This window comes from Trachypithecus francoisi, unplaced genomic scaffold (assembly GCF_009764315.1).
Source record: "Trachypithecus francoisi isolate TF-2019V2 unplaced genomic scaffold, Tfra_2.0 Lachesis_group16, whole genome shotgun sequence".
Lineage (NCBI taxonomy): Eukaryota > Metazoa > Chordata > Mammalia > Primates > Cercopithecidae > Trachypithecus > Trachypithecus francoisi.
In genome coordinates this window covers 89,182,767-89,202,256 of record NW_022681461.1, presented here as the reverse complement: position 1 = coordinate 89,202,256, position 19,490 = coordinate 89,182,767, and the positions used below count along the sequence as shown (strand labels likewise).

Genomic DNA, 19,490 nt, shown 5'->3' with positions numbered 1-19,490 from the left:
CATTACACAGCATTTTAGCCCAGAGGACACCTGCTATTGATTTGGTAACATAATTTTTTTTTAACTTTTTATTACCAGAAATTTTAAATATGCACAAAAATAGACATTATAATGAACCCCTTTGTGCCAGCAGCTTCCAGCTTAAGTAATTATCAACACTTGCTATTGTTAGTAACATAACTTGGAATCTTATTTCCTCCTAGGAAACTGGAGGAGACACACACTACAACCAGAATGATCATTTCAAATTGCAAACTGGATTATGTCAACCGCCCTCCTCCCTCAAGGCTCTTTAATAGAATCTTCTGCTTCTGGGATGAAGATGGAGGAGAGCTCCTACCCCAGACCTGGACAGCTGTCTCTAGACTTCCTTTAAGTGAGAGAAAAGTACAATTCTCTTGTTTAAGCCACTTTCATTTTGGGTTTTCTCTGATGTCAGTAGTTCTCAAAACTGGCTACACGACGGAATCAATGGAGGGGCTTAAATACAAAATGAAACAACAACAACGAAACCAGATAATCCAGAACAACACCCAGGGATTCCTAACAATGTGGAGTGTTGCTCAGGTGTTTCCAAAGTCTCTCCAGGTGGTGCTGATGCCCGGGCATAGTTGAGAACCACTGTTTCATTATAGGCATCCAATCTAACTCTAATTGATACAGGCTCAGCTGAAAGGTCATCTTCTCCCAAGAAGTCCGGGGAGGAACTCAGGGATCCCTCTTCTGTTTCCACAGAGCTTCGTGCTAATCTTTATTAAGTGTATCAGGCTGGGCATGGTGACTGATACCTATAATCCCAACACTTTGGGAGGCTGAGTCAGGAGGATTGATTGAGCCCAGGAGTTTGAGACCAGCCTGGGTAATATGGTGAGACCCTATCTCTAAGAAAAATTTTAAAATTAGCCGAGTGTGGTGGAGGTCAGAAATTCAAAGTGTCTCCCTGGGCTAAAATCAAGGTTTTGGCAGAGACAAGTTTCTTCTATAGACACTGGGGGAGAAGCCAGTCCCTTGCCTTTTCCAACTGCTTGCATTTGTTGTCTTGTGACGGCATCACCTGACCTCTGCTTCCATCCCCACATCTCTTTCTCTGGCTCTTGCTTCCCTTTGATAAGGACCCTTGTGATTTCATTAGGCCCTAGCTATACAATCTAATCTCCCACCTTCAGATCATTAACTACAATATCCCCTTTTGCCATGTAAGTGAATGTCTTCATAGGTACCAGGTGTTAGGACATGGGTGTCTTTAGGGGCCATTATTCTGCCTACCACAATCAGTGTACATAGGGTGAAGCAATAGGGAGTGGTGAGGCCTGTGGCAAACTGAAAAATGAAAGCCCTGCCTAAAGGGGGCAGCTACTACGAGCATCTCTAGTTGAGCCACTGTTCCATATCTATGTGCAGGCCTAATGGTACTAAGTCTTCCAATGTTTCAAGAAAAACTAGAAATGTACATTTTTAATGTCAAATATCTCAATGTTTAAGCATTAGAAAGCATAAAACGGAAAAAAAAAAAACTCCCACAACTCTGCTGGGGTCAAATAGAACACGTATGCTGGCTTGAGACTTGGGCTACCAATTTGTGGTGTCTAGTCTGGAGCTTCTTCCTCACTAGGACAGTTAAGGCAGCATTAATTTATTTTGTGCTGCTTGTCACCTTGTCAGTGGGAGAAGAGACAGGCAGGGGTGAAGCCCAGGCTCTCTCTCAAGCCCCAGGGTGGTGTTGGTATATCCCTTCCATTTACCACCCACGTTCCTCCCTTGACCTTTGTCCAAACTCCTCCCAAACTCCTCCTCATCTCTCCAGCAAGATGGAGCTCCCAAGGCTGCAAGTGGCTCTGCCTTCAATTACTGTTTAGTTCATTTGCATGTGGCTTTTTTCCTTGACCTTCGACATGAGGAGGGGAGCCACAGCCAGGGCAGTGTAGTAAAAGCTGAGTCTTTTGCTCTGCTAGGGTGAACTCTAACTGTGCTTTACAGGTACCATTGCCACACGTAAGCACTGCAACAGTCTTCTCTCCCTGCCCCACCAGCCCCCAACCTCCTCCTCCTCCTCTCAGTTGGGTCTTTCTTAGTCTCAATGATGCTGTCAGTTAAGGTGTGATCAGGAAAATGGAAACCACTCTAGGTGTTTTGAGTAGGAGGAGATTAATATTAACACAAGTGGTGGGAGGCTGGGAAGTGAAGGGCACTAAGCCATTGTCAAGAAATCTGGAAATGCTAAGATTATAGGGAGGCTACTACCAGTGTTCTCTGCAGCCCATAGCCCTGAACTGAGTCCTCCTTAGGGGGGCCTTCAAAGCCTTGGGTAGAAACCCACCTCTGCAGATGCCCACACACCAGCTGCATGCTCTGCTTCCAGGCCAATGTTATTTGTGTGTTTGTGCAAGAGCTTGGCTTCTAGTCTGCATTTGGATACTAATCCCCTAATCCCTTTCCAAAGGAACCTTGGGCAAGTCCCTTTTCCTTTTTGGGTCTCAGTTTCTTCAACTATAAAAATGAGGTGAAGGGGAAGGAAGACAGAGAGGGAAGAGAACTGAGTTTGAGGCAAATACTCAGGGGTTGGTTTTGTTCAACAACATTCAGACTTGCTCATGTTCACAGAGAGTAAGCTTCACTTAGGGGATCACTTAGGAAAAAAGAAAAAAGTATGTATTGGTTTGATTTTTAAATGCATCTTTATTTTTAAATTTCCATTTCCTGCAAATGCCTCAGTGTCTTGACCTAGTCTTCCCTCTTGTGTTCGAATACAGAAAATGATTATGCTCAGTGTAGAAGAAACAGTGCAGCTTACATGTCCTTTTGTTTGGAATCTAGCTGATTTCTTCATCTTTCTCAGAGCTGGATTCTTCAGTAGCTTCCTAGACATATAAGGCTCTGCAATGCTGAAGGATAGAAATTGCTTCTCTTCTCCCACCAGTCCAGTGTAAACACATCCCTGGACAACACTGACCTGACTGTGGCTTGTGTTATCTCACCCTTTCCCCTTCAATCCACACAGGCTCCATGTCCAATATCCTTACAAAGGGCCTGGATCTTTTTTGCTAATTAAAAAGCTGAATTCATTACCTTCCTAGAAAATAGTCAACCGTCTGCAAAAATAATTTGTGCATTTTACCTTTAGCTACTGCAATTCGTTCTTCTCTCCAAACCATAAATGTCAAGCACTGTGGAAGGTTCTTTTTTTTTTTTTTTGAGGGGGTAAATACCTTGCAACAGGACCACTTTGGTGAGTTCTGATGCCAGTCACAGCTTAGAAAGTGTCAAGGGTGGCCATGCTGGATAGAATCTAGACACAACACATTTGCAGGTGAAGTCACTTTCTGGAAATAACCATGACGGAGTCGTAGACTCCTCAGAAACCACTTAGGCCAGTGCTTCCCAAATATGGTTATATGTCAGAAGCATATGAGAAACTTGGCCAGGAGCAGTAGCTCATGCCTGTAATCCCTGCACTTTGGGAGGCTGAGTGGGGTGAATCACTTGAGGTCAGGAGTTTGAGACCAGCCTGGTCAACATGGTGAAACCCTGTCTCTACTAAAAATACAAAAATTAGCCAGGTGTGGAGGCATGTGCCTGTAGTCCCAGCTACTCAGGAGTCTGAGGCAGGAGACTCACTTGATTTGGGGAGGCGGAGGCCGCAGTGAACCCAGGCATTACTCCAGCCTGGGTGACAGAGCAAGACTCCATCTCAAAACAAAACAGTAACAACAACAGCGTCGTCAGGGATGTGTTTACACTGGGCTGGTGGGAGAAGAGAAGCGATTTCTATCCTTCAGCATTGCAGAGCCTTATATGTCTAGGAAGTTACTGAAGAAGAATCCAGCTCTGAGAATGACGAACAGATCAACTAGATTCCAAACAAAAGGACATGCAAGCTGCACTGTTTCTTCTACACTGAGCATAATCATTTTCTGTATTTGAACACAAGAGGGAAGACTAGGTCAGGACACCGAAGCATTTGCAGGAAATGGAAATTTAAAAATAAAGATGCATTTAAAAATCAAACCAATACATACTTTTTTCTTTTTTCCTAAGTGATCCCCTAAGTGAAGCTTACTCTCTGTGAACATGAGCAAGTCTGAATGTTGTTGAACAAAACCAACCCCTGAGTATTTGCCTCAAACTCAGTTCTCTTCCCTCTCTGTCTTCCTTCCCCTTCACCTCATTTTTATAGTTGAAGAAACTGAGACCCAAAAAGGAAAAGGGACTTGCCCAAGGTTCCTTTGGAAGGGATTAGGGGATTAGTATCCAAATGCAGACTAGAAGCCAAGCTCTTGCACAAACACACAAATAACATTGGCCTGGAAGCAGAGCATGCAGCTGGTGTGTGGGCATCTGCAGAGGTGGGTTTCTACCCAAGGCTTTGAAGGCCCCCCTAAGGAGGACTCAGTTCAGGGCTATGGGCTGCAGAGAACACTGGTAGTAGCCTCCCTATAATCTTAGCATTTCCAGATTTCTTGACAATGGCTTAGTGCCCTTCACTTCCCAGCCTCCCACCACTTGTGTAAATACTAATCTCTTCCTACTCAAAACACCTACAAACAAACAAACAAAATTAAGCTCCTCACTCAATTCTGATGTACAACTAAGTTTGGGAGCCCCTTGTCTAGTTCTTATCTGAACTAGGATTTTGCCAGATGGTTATCTGTCCTTCCCTGTACTCCTCCAGTGATGAGAGGCCCACTGCCTTTCAAGGGAGGCCTCCCAGCCTTAGCCAGCTCTGCTTTGTCTGGGAGTCATTCCTCTATATTCTTCACTGGTCTGGCTCTGCCTTCTAGGACCTCACAGATCCTGTCCGGTTTTGCCCTTCAGAGAATTGGAGGGCACAGCTTTGTCTTTCAAGTTCTAAAGGGTGAACATCCCAGATCCTTCAGCTGCTCCTCAAAGGGCACAGCCTCCAACCTTGCCCCATGGGGGACACTTCCTGTCTGCAACTGGCCTCTCAGATCTGCCACAGTTTCTAATGCGCTCTTACATGAGGACTGATATTCACTTTGCCATAAATTCACTCCCTCTATCAATGAGGCCTCTTAAGGATTGCTCAGTTAATCATTAAGTCAATCCTGGAGTGCTATGCCAAGCCCAAGGGAAGCTAGGCTGTTCACGTGCTGTAGGGGAGGCAGGAGGGCCTTGGCAAGGGCCTCATGTGGTTGCTGGAGAAATCGGAGGAAAGCATGGGCATCAAGCTGATAATATGTCAATCATAGTGTCTTCATGGAGGGCTAACTTTTGCAGCAAGGGCTGTGAACATCCTAAGGATGATATGGAAGCAAAAGATTCCATAGAGATGTAGCTTAAGGAAAGAACTAAGTGAATTAGGTGCAAGCAGTTGCATGTGAACACCCTAGATAGGTGGAGAGGCAGGGATTTAATAAAGGGAATTGGGTGCTCACAGAGCTGCTGCAAGTGTCGGAGGCAGAAGCAAGCCTTAGCCAGACCAGGACTGACTCTCAGGACAATATGGACATGGCCCACCAGCCTCGTCACTGTCTGAGGCCACTTCAGACAACCTCCTGCAGCCTCCATTCAAAGAGCAGGAAGCCAGGTCAAGGAGCGACTGCAGCCACAGCGGCCAGTCCACAGCCAGGAAGCTGGAGAAGGGACAAGGAATGCTGCCGCAGAACATCTCCTATTTCTGCTATCCTGCTAGTGCCACCCTACAGGGGCAGGACAACATCCTCCAACGCGTGCCTGCCTTCCACATCCGGCAGAGTACTACTGATTGGCAGCATCTAGTCCACATCCAGAACTCTTAACTGCAAATGAGGCTGGGAAACATGGCAGTTAGCTTTTGGACTTCCCTAGCCAGAAGGAAGGTGCAGTGAGGGTGGAGTGAGTGAAATGCGTGTTCAGTGCTCCATCTTGGCAACCTTTATAGCAACAAAATGGAGACAATTAAATGTCCAACAGTTTACCCCTACAACAGAATTCTATGCCACCTTGGAGAGGATAATGTCATCTGTAATTAGTGATAGGAGAGAACTTCAAAATACAGCGCTAAGTGTTTAAATTTTTTTACAGCAGCACAACAGAGGTTACTATATGCTTTTATTTTTATTAAAATAATTCTTGAAAGATGCAGAGGAAACAATACCAGCAGGAGGAATACCCAACCGTAATAATGGCGACCGTGGGTGAAGAGATTACAGGTGATCTTTTTCTTCTTTTTTCATCCTTTCCTGTGTTTTCCAAGCTTTCTACACTGTGCATACATTCTTTTTGTCCTTAGAACAAAAATGTAGTTTGAAAAATGCCCAAATATAAAATCTTCTTAAAGGAACTGAAGAAAGGGGCAAAGGGGAGGACAAAAATTAGTGAATCCCGGACAAAAAAAATGAGGGACAGGCGAGGCAGAGAGGAGGTTAAGGGGAGTCTAAAGGATGGCAGTCAAGCAGCGTCTTGCAGCGGGGAGAAAGGCAAAGTGTAGTTGGCGGTGCGGTCTCCGAAAACTTTGCTGTGTGACCGGGGGAAGCCCCTGTCCCTCTCTGCGAATCTCTGTTTCCGCTCCCAAACCAGTGCCTTAGGACCCTAGATCTGAGCAACGTGGACACTGGGCATGCGGAGACGCGAGGGAGGGAGAACTGAAGCGGTGCGGGCTGCCGGGGGTAGAGGGGCGGGGACCGCGAAAGACCGGGCTGGGCGAGGGAGGAGCGGCCTTGGCCGGTGGCAGGACGTAGGCAGCGCCCCAGGCGCAGGCGGAGCCTCACTGGCCTCTGGGTTCCAGGCTGCGCGGAGGCGGGACCTGCGGCCAGCCATAGGCGGTCCGCTGGACAGAGCTGGGAGGACGGGAGCCTGAACCCGAGCTTGATCCTGAACCTGAGCACAAGTCTGCTGCAGGTAACTAACGCGGGTCTTCCCTCGGCTCCCCCGGGAAGCCGCAGCTCCCGGCGCCGCGTGGGGGCTTTCCTCTCTGGGCCCCGGCGTCCCCATATGGGGGCTGGCCTTTCCGCCATTGTGAGAGGTGACAATGTGCTAGGAGCCCTCACTCTCTGCGCCTCCTCTGCCTCCGGCCTCGGGGTCCACTTTGGCGGCGCTTGAGAAGCCCTTCAGCCCGCCACGGCACCGTGGGAGCCCTTCTCTGGGCTGGCTGAGGCCGGAGACTCCTTCCTCTGCTTGCGGGGAGGTGTGGAGTGAGAAGCGCGGGCGGGAACCCGGGCTGCGCTCGCAGGCCGGTGTAAATTCCGGTGGGCGCGGGCTCGGCGGGCCCAGCACACGGAGCGGCCGGCTGGCATCGCCGGCCCAGGGCAGTGAGGGGCTTAGCACCCGGGCCAGCAGCTGCGGAGGTTGCACCGGGTCCCCCAGCAGTGCCGGCCCGCCGCGCCGCACTCAAATTCTCGCTGGGCCTTTGCTGCCTCCCGGCGGGGCAGGGCTCGGGACCTGCAGCCCGCCATGTCCAAGCCCCTCCCCTGCGTTGGGCTCCCGCGCGGCCTGAGCCTCCCGGGCGGGCGCCGCCCCCTGCTCCGTGGCGCCGGGTCCCATCGACAGTCCAAGGGCTGAGGAGTGCAGGCGCGGCTTGGGACTGGCGGGTAGCTCCGCCTGCAGCCCGGGTGCAGTATCCACTGGGTGAAGCCAGATGGGTTCCTGAATTGGATGGGGACTTGGAGAACTTTTATATCTAACCGGAGGATCGTATGTGCACCAATCAGCACTCTGTGTCTAGCTCCGGGCTTTTGAATACACCAATTGGTACTCTGTATCTAGCTAACCCAGTGGAGACTTGGGAGGACTAGTACTCTGTGACTCTGTATCTAGCTCAAGGATTGTAAACGCACCAGTCAGCACTTCGTGGCTAGCTCAAGGTTTGTAAATACACCAGTTGGTACTCTGTATCTAGCTAACTCTGTATCTAGCTAACTAGCACTCTGAGACTCTGTGTCTAGCTCAAGGATTGTAAACGCACCAATCAGCGCTATCAAAACGGACCAATCAGCTCTCTGTAAAATAGGCCAATCAGCTCTCTGTAAAATGGACCAATCAGCAGGATGTGGGTGGGGCCAGATAAGGGACTAAAAGCAGGCTGCCAGAGCCAGTGAGCAGCAACATGCTCAGGTCCACTTCCACACTGTGTAAGGTTTTTTTCTTTACCTGTTTGTAATAAAACTTGGTGCTGTTCACTCTTTGGGTCCACGCTGCCTTTATGAGCTGTAACACTCGAAGGTCTGCAGTTGCACTCCTGAAGCTAGCGAGACCATGAACCCACCGGGAAGAATGAACAACTCCAGGCACGCTGCCTTTAAGAGCTGTGACACTCACCACGACGGTCTGCAGCTTCACTCTTGACAATGAGACCACCCACCAGAAGGAAGAAGATCCAGACACATCTGAAAGTCTGAAGGAACAGACTCCAGACACACCATCTTTAAAAACTGTAACTCTCACACCGCGAGGGTCCACGGCTTCATTCTTGAAGTCAGTGAGACCAAGAACCCACCAATTCCGGACACAGTTGCACGGTAGGACTCTCTCCACACCCCCTAATCCCAACCCCTGCCTCTGGGTGATGGTACAGCGGCCCCGAGGACCCAGAAGCCCCCAGACCTTCCCACGTTAGGCCGACTTCAACACTCCTGCCCACTCGGCCCACTCCAAGAGAGGGCCCCTGACCATAGCCCAGAGGCTTGGACAAGCGCAGAGGCTGTGCCCTTTCCACCACAGAGGGGGTGAGATGGGTGCCGCCGCAGTCCTCGCGGATAGAGAAGGTCCGGTCCTTCCCGCAGTGAATGAACTGTAAAAAATTGCCCATATTCTGGAGGATATGCAAAGTTAGGGCTGTGGAAATCTGGAGTGAGGCTCCTATACTTTATTGCTGTGTGTCCTCGATGAGTCCCTGAACCTCGCTGGTGCCCAGCCTTCTTGCAAAATGGGGGTCATCATCGACCCTCATCAGTTAGGGGCTGAGAGAGGCTTGGCAAATTTCCTTGAGAAATCGGCCTGCAAACTGTAAAGCATGATGTTTTGTGAGCTGTGATCTTCCTATCTGCAAGTGGAGGCCCCGGCAGGGACCCCATACAGGCCCCAAGAGTAGCAACAGCCACTGTGTGACTGCAAAGGTTTGCCAGCCTTGGCGTATGACCACCTCTCCTGACTGCTTCACCCCTCCAATCCTTACCCCATGGATTGGTGACTCCCCTTTCCCCTACCTTCTTTTGGTCTCCTCACCCTCAGAGCCAGGCCTGTTGTTGGCAAGGGCGCTCTGTCCCAGCATGTGACAAAGTCGTGAGCTAAATGGAACCCTGGGGCACCACTGGCAGACCTGCTGACTCAGCTTCCCCCTGTGGGATATCATGAGGTTTCTCTTCAAATAATCTTATCAATCTTTTATTCTTTAATTCATAGTAGCCCCCCCCTTTTTTTTTTTTTTCATTTTTTTCCTTTTTGCCTTTGTTAGATGCCCAGGCACGCCACAGTACCAAGCGTTATCAGTTACCAGCTCACATTCCTTTGCTTATTTGGAAAGAGGACTAACTTTCTAGCTCATTGCAGACACCCCTTTCCCTTTCTGTCCACTTTCTTTTACATGCCCACTCTATCTAAAAAAGTCAAATGTTTAGCCAACCGGGATTAGTTTAGATTGTACAACCCGACCCCAGCCAATGGGGAAAGGGTGCAGGGGCAGGACTTGCATCAGGAATAAAGGCTCTTGTGCCCCTTTGTTCAAGTGTGCTCTCATGGCAACTGGTCAAGGAGGCACCCCTCTGTGCAGAAGTAAATTTGCTTTGCTAAGAATCCTTTGTTCGAGTGTTCAATTTCCTTAGGATTTTGAGTGTTATTTCTAACACCCCCAAGGGGAAGGGAAACTTTCTTGATCAGCATTGATTATTATAATTATTATTAGATACAGTCTTGCTCTGTTATCCAGGCTGGAGTGCAGTGGCACAATCGTGGCTCACTGCAGCCTCAACCTCCTGGGCTCAAGCGTTTCCCCCTACCTCAGCCTCCCAAACAGCTGGAACTATAGGCATGCACCACTATGCTCGGCAAATTTATTATTATTATTATTTTTTTGTAGAGACAGTTCTTGCTATGTGCTCAGGGTGGTCTCAAACTCCTGGCCCCAAGCAATCCTCCCACTTTGGCCTCCCAAAGCGTTACCAGCATAAGCCACCACGCCTATCACATTGATTTTTATGGGGCTGGGGACCTACATGGAGCCTTGCTTTCCTGATTGAGTTTTTTGTTCCTCTCCCTGCCCAGGGGTGGAGGGTGAGAGGCTGGGGGTAAAGGGACAGGCAGGTGCAATTCCATTTTACTGCTGGGCGGAGCAAAATTCATGAGACATCAAAGGCAGAGAGATTCCAATTCTGACTGAAGAATAACTGCTTCAACTAATCTGGGAACGTTACACTCTGTTTAATTTTCATTTAATATGTATTATCCACTGTTTTAAGTTTTATAACAGTAGTTGTTTTAACGAAGTCTACACTTCTCAGAGTTGTAGCTTTTCTTCTCAACTGCCTCCTGACTTGCTGTACCTCTGGAAAAGCTGAAAAGGCTATGCTGAGACCTGTGGTTGGGGGGTGCTGGGCTAGGTCAATTTCTGAGGCACGGCCAGTCCTGATGTCCTGAGTGGAGCTTGCCAGGGTTTTCATATGCAAGACATCATTCAACATAACCCCATGAGGCATTTCACATATGGGGGAACTGAGGCACAGAGGTGAAGTGAAGCAGGTCCCTCTCAGAGAACAACTGTCTCCAAGTCTCTTTGATTTCTACTCAAGTCTTAGTCAATTCTTAGACAGCCTTTGTGGCAATTTCAGTGTTTCCTCAGTGTATCATTCAGTACTATGTGTTGAGCCGCTGCTCTGTAGCAGGCGTATCTCTAGGCTCGGGGACATAGCGATGAATGAAACAGAAAAATAAGTTCCTGTGCTCATGGAGCTTGCATTTTATTGGGGGCAGACAAACATAGAAGCCTGTAAAGATAGTATTTGGGATGTGAGATAGAGAAGCAGTAAAGCAGGGTGGGGGGATAGAGAGTGTTGGGGTGGGAAGAGTTGCAATTTTATAAAGGGTGGTCAGGGAAGGCGTTACTGAGACCCAGCAGAGGTGAGGGTGTGAGCTGAGGATAGGCGGGACATGATAGAGTTGGCCCAGAGAGTTCATCAGGGCCCTCACAGCTCTTACAGTCTATGTTTTTAGAGGTGACAATCCTTAATGCTGGAATGTCTGAGCTGGTGGGCCCTTGGGTACCGCCACCTGCCTTATCCCACCTTTTCACCCTGGTTTCTTTTGTCCCTCTCCAGAGTGGTCAGCATGCTGCGCTTCCTGGCACCCCGGCTGCTTTGCCTCCAGGGCAGGACTGCCCGGTACTCCTCAGCAGCAGCCCTCCCAAGCCCCATTCTGAACCCAGGCATCTCCTACAACCAGCTGTTCATCAACAACGAATGGCAAGATGCAGTCAGCAAGAAGACTTTCCCGACGGTCAACCCTACCACCGGGGAGGTCATCGGGCACGTGGCTGAAGGTGACCGGGCTGATGTGGATCTGGCCGTGAAAGCAGCCCGGGAGGCCTTCCGCCTGGGGTCCCCATGGCGCCGGATGGATGCCTCTGAGCGGGGCCGGCTGCTGAACCGCCTGGCAGACCTAGTGGAGCGGGATCGAGTCTACTTGGCCTCACTGGAGACCTTGGACAATGGGAAGCCTTTCCAAGAGTCTTACGCCTTGGACTTGGATGAGGTCATCAAAGTGTATCGGTACTTTGCCGGCTGGGCTGACAAGTGGCATGGCAAGACGATCCCCATGGATGGCGAGCATTTCTGCTTCACCCGGCATGAGCCTGTTGGTGTCTGTGGCCAGATCATCCCGTGGAACTTTCCCTTGGTAATGCAGGGTTGGAAACTCGCCCCAGCGCTTGCCACAGGCAACACTGTGGTTATGAAGGTGGCAGAGCAGACACCCCTCTCTGCCCTGTACTTGGCCTCCCTCATCAAGGAGGCGGGCTTTCCCCCTGGGGTGGTGAACATCATCACGGGCTATGGCCCAACAGCAGGTGCGGCCATCGCTCAGCACATGGATGTTGACAAAGTTGCCTTCACTGGTTCCACCGAGGTAGGCCACCTGATCCAGAAAGCAGCTGGTGATTCCAACCTCAAGAGAGTCACCCTGGAGCTGGGCGGCAAGAGCCCCAGCATCGTGCTGGCCGATGCTGACATGGAGCATGCCGTAGAGCAGTGCCACGAAGCCCTGTTCTTCAACATGGGCCAGTGCTGCTGTGCTGGCTCCCGGACCTTCGTGGAAGAATCCATCTACAATGAGTTTCTCGAGAGAACCGTGGAGAAAGCAAAGCAGAGGAAAGTGGGGAACCCCTTTGAGCTGGACACCCAGCAGGGGCCTCAGGTGGACAAGGAGCAGTTTGAACGAGTCCTAGGCTACATCCAACTTAGCCAGAAGGAGGGTGCAAAACTGCTCTGTGGCGGAGAGCGTTTTGGGGAGCGTGGTTTCTTCATCAAGCCTACTGTCTTTGGTGGCGTGCAGGATGACATGAGGATCGCCAAAGAGGAGATCTTTGGGCCTGTGCAGCCCCTGTTCAAGTTCAAGAAGATTGAGGAGGTGATTGAGAGGGCCAACAACACTAGGTATGGCCTGGCTGCAGCTGTGTTCACCCGGGACCTGGACAAGGCCATGTACTTCACCCAGGCACTCCAGGCCGGGACCGTGTGGGTAAACACCTACAACATCGTCACCTGCCACACACCATTTGGAGGGTTTAAGGAATCTGGAAATGGGAGGGAGCTGGGTGAGGACGGACTTAAGGCCTACACAGAGGTGAAGACAGTCACCATCAAGGTTCCTCAGAAGAACTCGTAAGAGCAGATGTCAGGGAGGCCCAGTCCCAGTCCAGCAGTTCCACAACCACCTTGACCAATGCTTGCCAAACTATTTTAAAGCCAAGAACACCCTTTATTTGTTCCAAATTAACTCTTAGAAGAAACCCCACAAATAAAGCAATTCAATCAAGGCCGTTCTATTTAAAGCAGGGATGGGGACCAGGCTCAGAGTTCTACCTATCCAACCTCCAGCCACAGCTCCCTTGGGGGCCCATGAGTTGCTTGCATGAACTCTTAGGAGTCTCTGGAAGACAGATTAAAAACCAATGATCTGTCATTTGTAGCTCTTCCTGCTGATCCAGGGACTTTCCCATGGGTTGACTTGATGGTTTAGTGGATTGACTCAACTCAGACATAGGCTTGGAAAGCGTTAGGGGTTTTGAACTAGGTGGATACCAAATCTAGGCCCCACTCTTCATTGGCTTAACCTAAAAACCAAAGGTGCTTTTCCTTGTCTGTGTGCCAGTTGCTGGCTGTTTTAGTTGCTTGCCCTTCATTTTGCTACTGATTTTCCTTAATTTGTGGGAAGGAGTAGACAAAGAATATGCTTACGTAATTACAATTGTAAAGTAAACCCAAACACCCTAAATGTCCATTATCTGATGAGTGGATTAAGAAAATGTTTGCGTGGAATATTCCTTGGACTACTCAGCCATAAAAAGGAATGAAGCACTGACACACCCTGCGACATCAGTGAACCCGGAAAACACCCTTCTCAGTGAAACAAGCCAGACAGGTGTACAAGGCTGCAGACTGTACGATTCCATTTATAGGAAATATACAACGAGGCAAATCCATAGAGATGAACATAGATTAGTGGTTGCCAGGGGATAGAGGCGTAACTGCTAGTGGGCATAGGATTTATTTTGGGGAGGTTTTGAAAATGTTCTGGAATTGAACAATAGTAATGGTTGCACGATTTGGTAAAAATACTATAAAACTATGGAATTGTTTAATTATGGTATATGAATTAATTTCTTTTCTTTTTCTTTTTTCTTTTTTTTTTTGACATGAAGTCTCACTCTGTCACCCAGGCTGGAGTGCAGTGGTGTGATCTCGTCTCACTGCAACCTCCGCCTCCGAGGTTCAAGCGATTCTCCTGTCTCAGCCTCCTGAGTAGCTGGGATTATAGGTGCACGCTATCACACCTGGCTAATTTTTGTATTTTTAGTAGAGATGGGGTTTCGCCATTTTGAGCAGGCTGATCTTGAACTCCTGTCCTCAGGTGATCCACCTGCCTCGGCCTCCCAAAGTGCTGGGATTACAGGTGTGAGCCACAACACCTGGCTGTGAATTAACTTCATTTAATAAAAAAAAAGTATACATTCTGTGAGCAAATCCATTTTGTCTCCATATTGTCCTGCTGCTGAACATTTTATGGAGTGTGGGGTGTTGAAGGGACCCAGGTGGTCTAGTCAACCCTCAGTCAGGTGCAAAAGTCCCCTCCCCAATGTTTCCGTTTTGTTTTCTCTTGGATGGGGACAAAGTGCAACTGTAAGACCCGTAGAGAAAACCTCTGGTTCCTGCTCAGAGTGGGCCCATCTTGTTGAACTTGTTTCCACAGCCCCCCACCCCTTCCAAACCACACCACCCTTCCAGCCAAGCCTAGCATGGGGGCCACCTCGACATGATGGGGCTTTCCAGAGTTTCAAACCTTAGAGTTCATAATGCTTGTTGTTAGTCTTGCTGTGTTCATTCCCCAACTGATGGGAATGAAGGCAAATCCAACCAGCCAGGCCACAACATAGAAGCAGAATGCCGAGCCTCCCTCTCTCGGTCCACCTTTCTAGACAATGCTGCTTACAAGTCACCTTACATTCAGATCCCCCCTTTCCTGTAAATGCACACCCCAGTCATCTCTGCCTCCTGACCTCAAGCAGTCCTCCCACGTGAGCCTCCCAAGTAGCTGGGACTACAGGCATTCACCACCATGGCCTGGTTAATTTTTTTTTTTTTTTTTGTATTTTTCGTAGATATGGGGTTTCACCATATTTCCCAGGCTGGTCTCAAACTCCTGGTCTCAAGCAACCCTCCTGCCACAGCCTCCCAAAGTGTTGGGATTACAGGCGTGAGCCACCATGCCTGGCCCCAGTCAACTCTTAAACATCCTATTGTCTTACCTAGGCAACATGAAGATTTTATTTATTATCATAATTTGGGTTTGGCTGGAAACTGCTGCTTGAGGATTCAGGGTTTGTCTGGTTCCCTCACCTCTCTTCCTAGGACCTCCTTTCTACACCATTTGTCTACAGCTGAGGTGACCCTGACATTCCCCCATAGTGCACCTTCTACAGATTTCTCTTGGAGGCTGTTGACACCTCTGTTGCACAGCAGTGAAAGTTTCTCATAAACGCACTGGGACGTGGAAGTGGGTGGGTGGGTGTCTCTAATGATTAACGTGCAACATCACAATATTTTAACAAATCCATTCCTTATTTAAGTTTCAGCACTCCTTAACCAAAGAGGAGCTCTGTAGACAGTGTTCCAGTATGGTGTGGGATTGGAAAAGACGGTCTTCAAGGTCTCTTGTTTTGAGCCCTGAAATTCTGAGAGTGAGAGCCATAGGTCAGATTGTTAATAAGCTCAGCCATCATGGCTCCTCCACCCATTTTTAAATTATTTTAAAATGATTGATTGATTGATTGAGATAGGGTCTCATTCTGTCGTCCAGGCTGGAGTGCAGTGGCACGATCATGGAGCACTGCAGCCTCCACCTCTTGGGTTCAAGCAATCCTCACACCTAGCCTCCTGAGTAGCTGGGCCTACAGGCATGGGTCATGATGCCTGGCCGATTTGTGTATTTTTTGAAGAGACAGGGTTTTGCCTCATAGCCCAAGCTGGTCTTGAAGTCCTGGGTTCAAATGATCTGCCCACCTTGATCTCCCAAAGTGCTGGAATTACAGGCATGAGCCACCAAGCGCAGTCCCCTCCACTCATTTTACCATTGTGCTGAATGCACAAACTTGTGAGCAGGGAGGTTTAACTGCGTGTCCTCATTCAGGCCAGACACTGCCCACCAGACTCACACTTGGAGGGAGATGTTGCAATTCTGCGGCTTCCATCCACTCAGCAAACTCTCACCAAGATCTTACTCCGTGAACACTATACCAGGCACCTTGCCATGCTATGGAAGCCTCACAACCATCCTATAAAGCAGGTAGTGGAATAGTGGAGTTACCTCTCCACTTATTTTTCAGATGAGGAAATGGAAGTGGAGAGGTTTCATAAGTAACTCTTCTGGAATCAGTTCCCCGTGAGCATGCAGGAGGAACTAGAGAGCAGGGCATACTGGCAAGCACATGGAACCAACCCTCCAAGCCTGGAGAACCCACAGCAAAGCCCAGCAAGCCCTACAAACCCAGCCAGACACTAGCACAGTGGATGCATCAGAGCTGCTGCTCAGTCCCACCGGTTGTCTTCAGACCCGGGGCCATTTAGGAACTTTCATTTGGGTTGGCTGCATTCTGGGTGTGAGGCTGACCTCTGGTGGCCACCTGGTTCATTAATTCACACAAGTAGCTCTTTGGTTTAAGAAAAAACAAAGGGGTCGGGGGTGATGATCCTGCTCTAGGCCTATTGCTGGGGGAAAGAGAATTGAGTAAGACAGTCCCTTCCCTGCAGGAGCTCACAGCTGGGCAGGGGAGACAATTACAGAGCCAGGTGGAAAGTGCAGTGAGAAGTACAGAGGCCATGAGATCATGAGCGGAAAGCAAGCATCTGCATCAAGCACACACAGTGAGCCACCTCCCTTCATGCTTCTTTTTTTTTTTTTTTTAATTTTGAGATGGAGTCTCTCTCTGTCTACCAGGCTGGAGTGCAGTGGTGCAATCTTGGCTCACTGCAACCTCTGCCTCCTGGATGCGTCCTGAGTAGCTGGGATTACAAGCACACACCACCACCACACCCGGCTAATTTTTGTACTTTAGTAGAGATGGGGTTTCACTTTATAACTGCCATCAGGGCACTCAATAGTATTCTTCTGCACTTGGTAGATATCGAACCCGGGAGGTGTTCAGCAGTGAGTGGAGCCAGGCTTAAGCTCAGGTCCTCTGACTCTGCCGCACACCACTGCTTTGCAGGGCTCCCAGCTCAGCTCACAGGACCAGTGGGAGTGGGCATGGGGTCCTGCTAAATGACTAGCAGGGGACCAGAGGGATAAGGGAAGGATGCTCCTGGAGTCTGAGAAATATGGAGGGTTGGAGGAAGGGCAAGTTTTCCCACGAGGAGGAAAGAGGCAGGGAGGAAACGCATGGGGGCAGGGAGCAGGCAGGGGCTGGACTGTGAAGGGGCTTGTGTGTCCTTCCAGAAGCTCACACTTGGTCTAGCAATGGGAGCGTGCTTTTTGGTTTTGCTTTTGTTTTTTTAAACAGGGTCTCCCTCTGCCACACAGGCTGGAGCACAGTTGCTTGATCTTAGCTCACTACAGCTTCAAACTCCTGGGCTCAAGCCATCCTCCCACCTGAGCCTCCCAAGTAACTGGGACTACAGGTGTGTGCCACCATGCTGGGTTAATTTTTTTTTAACATTTTGTAGAGATAGGGGACATCTTGCTATGTAGCCCAGGCTAGTCTTGAACTCCTAGCCTCAAGCAATCCTCCTGCCTCAGCCACCCAAAGTGCTGAGATTACAGGTGTGAGCCACCATGTCTGGCTGCCCCCAAGGGCTTTTAAAGGAAAGTGATAGGATCACATTAGATTTTTGAAGCTGCCTCTGCATCAATGTGGAGGATAGATTCAGGGAGTTAACCTGGAGTCGGCACCTCTCAGGACATTGTTGCTTGCGCCCAAAGTTATGCTGGAGCACCAGGGTGTGGGGTGGGGGCAGAGCCTGGACAACCAGAAGGCAGGCTTCAGAGCGTGATGATGGATGGACAACTTGGCACAAGAGAGGAGAGAAAGTTGGGTAACTTCATGTTTCTGGCTGCAGTAACCACGTGGCGGGGGTGGGGGGGAGTGCCAGCCACTGCAACCCCCCTGGAGGTTGCACGTTTAGGGACACGGTGGGACTCTTACTTATTTATTCCTTTGTTTAACACATTTTATGGAATGTCAACTATGTGCTAAGAACTATTCTAGGGGCAGAGGATACAGCAGGAAACTAAAAAAAAAAAAAATCCTGAACATCCTTTCTGATAGAAGAGACAGACCATATGAAAAATAGGTGAAATCGTTAGTCTGTCAGGAGGTGAAGGGTATTATGGAGAACAATAGTGCTGGGAAGGGAATCGGGAAGTGGGTGGGGTGGAGTAGACATTGTAATTTTCAGTAAGGTGCTCAGAGGTCGTCTCACCAAAGAGATGACAAAGGAACTGAAAGAGACTGGAGCATGCCTGAAGGCTCCTGGAACACAGAAGTCCAGATGACTGGCATGGAGCAAGCCAGGTGGGAAAATAGGACAGAGAAGTCACAGCCTGAGTGGGGGCAGAGGGCTAGTGTTTGGAGGTCACCGTGTGGATGGACTGATGGGGGCCTTTACTCTGAGGAAGGAGCCACCAGAGGCTTTTGAGCACAGCAGCGACATGATATGATTTCTTTTGAAAAGATCACTGGGGCTGCTATGTTGAGAACAGATTGTAAGGGGAGCAAAATCACTTGACCTTAAGAATGCCAACAAGGAGTGAGCAGAGAATGAGGAGGAGCAGGAGGAAGACCCAGGAGAGAGGAGGCAGGAAGTCAAGGAAGGCGGGTACTTTCCAGGGGAGGGAGACCCCAGCGAAGCCTGAGGCTCCCAAGAGGTCAAGTAGGATGAGCACTGAGCAGTGTCCCTGGCGGCAGCCACCAGAACTCCCTGTAGACCTTGGTAAGAGCAGCTGGTGGAGTTGGGCACAGAAGCCAGATCAGCCTGGGTTGAGAGTGTCACTTAATCCTCCCAAGCCCCAGTGATCTGTACATTAATCCTGGAGTTAGGAAGAACCTCAAGGGAAAACAAGAAGTCCTGGTATGAGGCCCTTTGAGAGCCTCTGGTGCCGCCCACCTCACTTAGCTGGAAATGTGGACAGAGCAACTTGGACAAGTTGCTCCCAGCCAAGGTTCTTCCCATGTGTATTAGCATAATGTTAGCTGCCACAACGAAGAAACCCCAAATTTGAGGGCTCAATACAATGATGATTTAGTTTTGCTTATGTAACAGTCTAATGCAGATACCTGGCAAATTGGCATTTTCCTTTCACGTGGAGATTCAAGGACACAGGTTCCTTTCATCTTGTGGTTCCACCGTCTACAATGGTTCTTAACCTTTTTTTTTTTTTTTTTGAGACACAGCCTTGCTCTGTTGCCCAGGTTGGAGTACAGTGGTACGATCTTGACTCATTGCAACCTCTGCCTCCTGGGTTCAAGCAATTCTCCCTGCCTCAGCCTCCCGAGTAGCTGGGATTACAGTCGCCCACCACCATGCCTGACTAATTTTTGTATTTCACTATGTTGGCCAGGCTGGTCTCGAACTCCTGACCTCAGGTGATTCCCCCGCCTTGGCCTCTCAGAGTGCTGGGATTACAGGCGTGAACCACTGCGCCTGGCCTGTTCTTAACCACTTTTATGTTTTGTATTCCTTTGAAAAGCTAATCAAAGCAATAGACCTTTTCACCGTGAAAAGGATGTACACATGCACATGCACACAGTTTGCACGCTCTCAAGGAGTTCACAGAATCTGTGAATCTACCTGTAG

The 19,490-nt window shown here is 49.3% G+C and overlaps 1 protein-coding gene across 2 annotated transcripts; it reads left to right on the top strand.

The window, feature by feature from the left end:
* The first annotated feature begins 6,684 nt into the window (after nucleotides 1–6,684).
* Nucleotides 6,685–13,770, top strand: ALDH1B1 (aldehyde dehydrogenase 1 family member B1). 2 transcript variants are annotated; one of them, XM_033238040.1, is made up of 2 exons: nucleotides 6,685–6,837; nucleotides 11,244–13,770. In XM_033238040.1, the coding sequence occupies exon 2, from the start codon at nucleotides 11,254–11,256 to the stop codon at nucleotides 12,805–12,807; it is 1,554 nt and encodes a 517-aa protein (XP_033093931.1). In that variant the 5' UTR covers nucleotides 6,685–6,837; nucleotides 11,244–11,253; the 3' UTR covers nucleotides 12,808–13,770. The 2 variants fall into 2 exon arrangements, with proteins under 2 accessions (XP_033093931.1, XP_033093932.1); XM_033238041.1 differs by lacking the exon at nucleotides 6,685–6,837 and adding an exon at nucleotides 7,934–8,453.
* Nucleotides 13,771–19,490: the final 5,720 nt, after the last annotated feature.

Coding starts and splice junctions, on each gene's coding strand:
- ALDH1B1 (XM_033238040.1), top strand. CDS start 11,254: ATGCTGCGCTTCCTGGCACCCCGGCTGCTTTGCCTCCAGGGCAGGACT.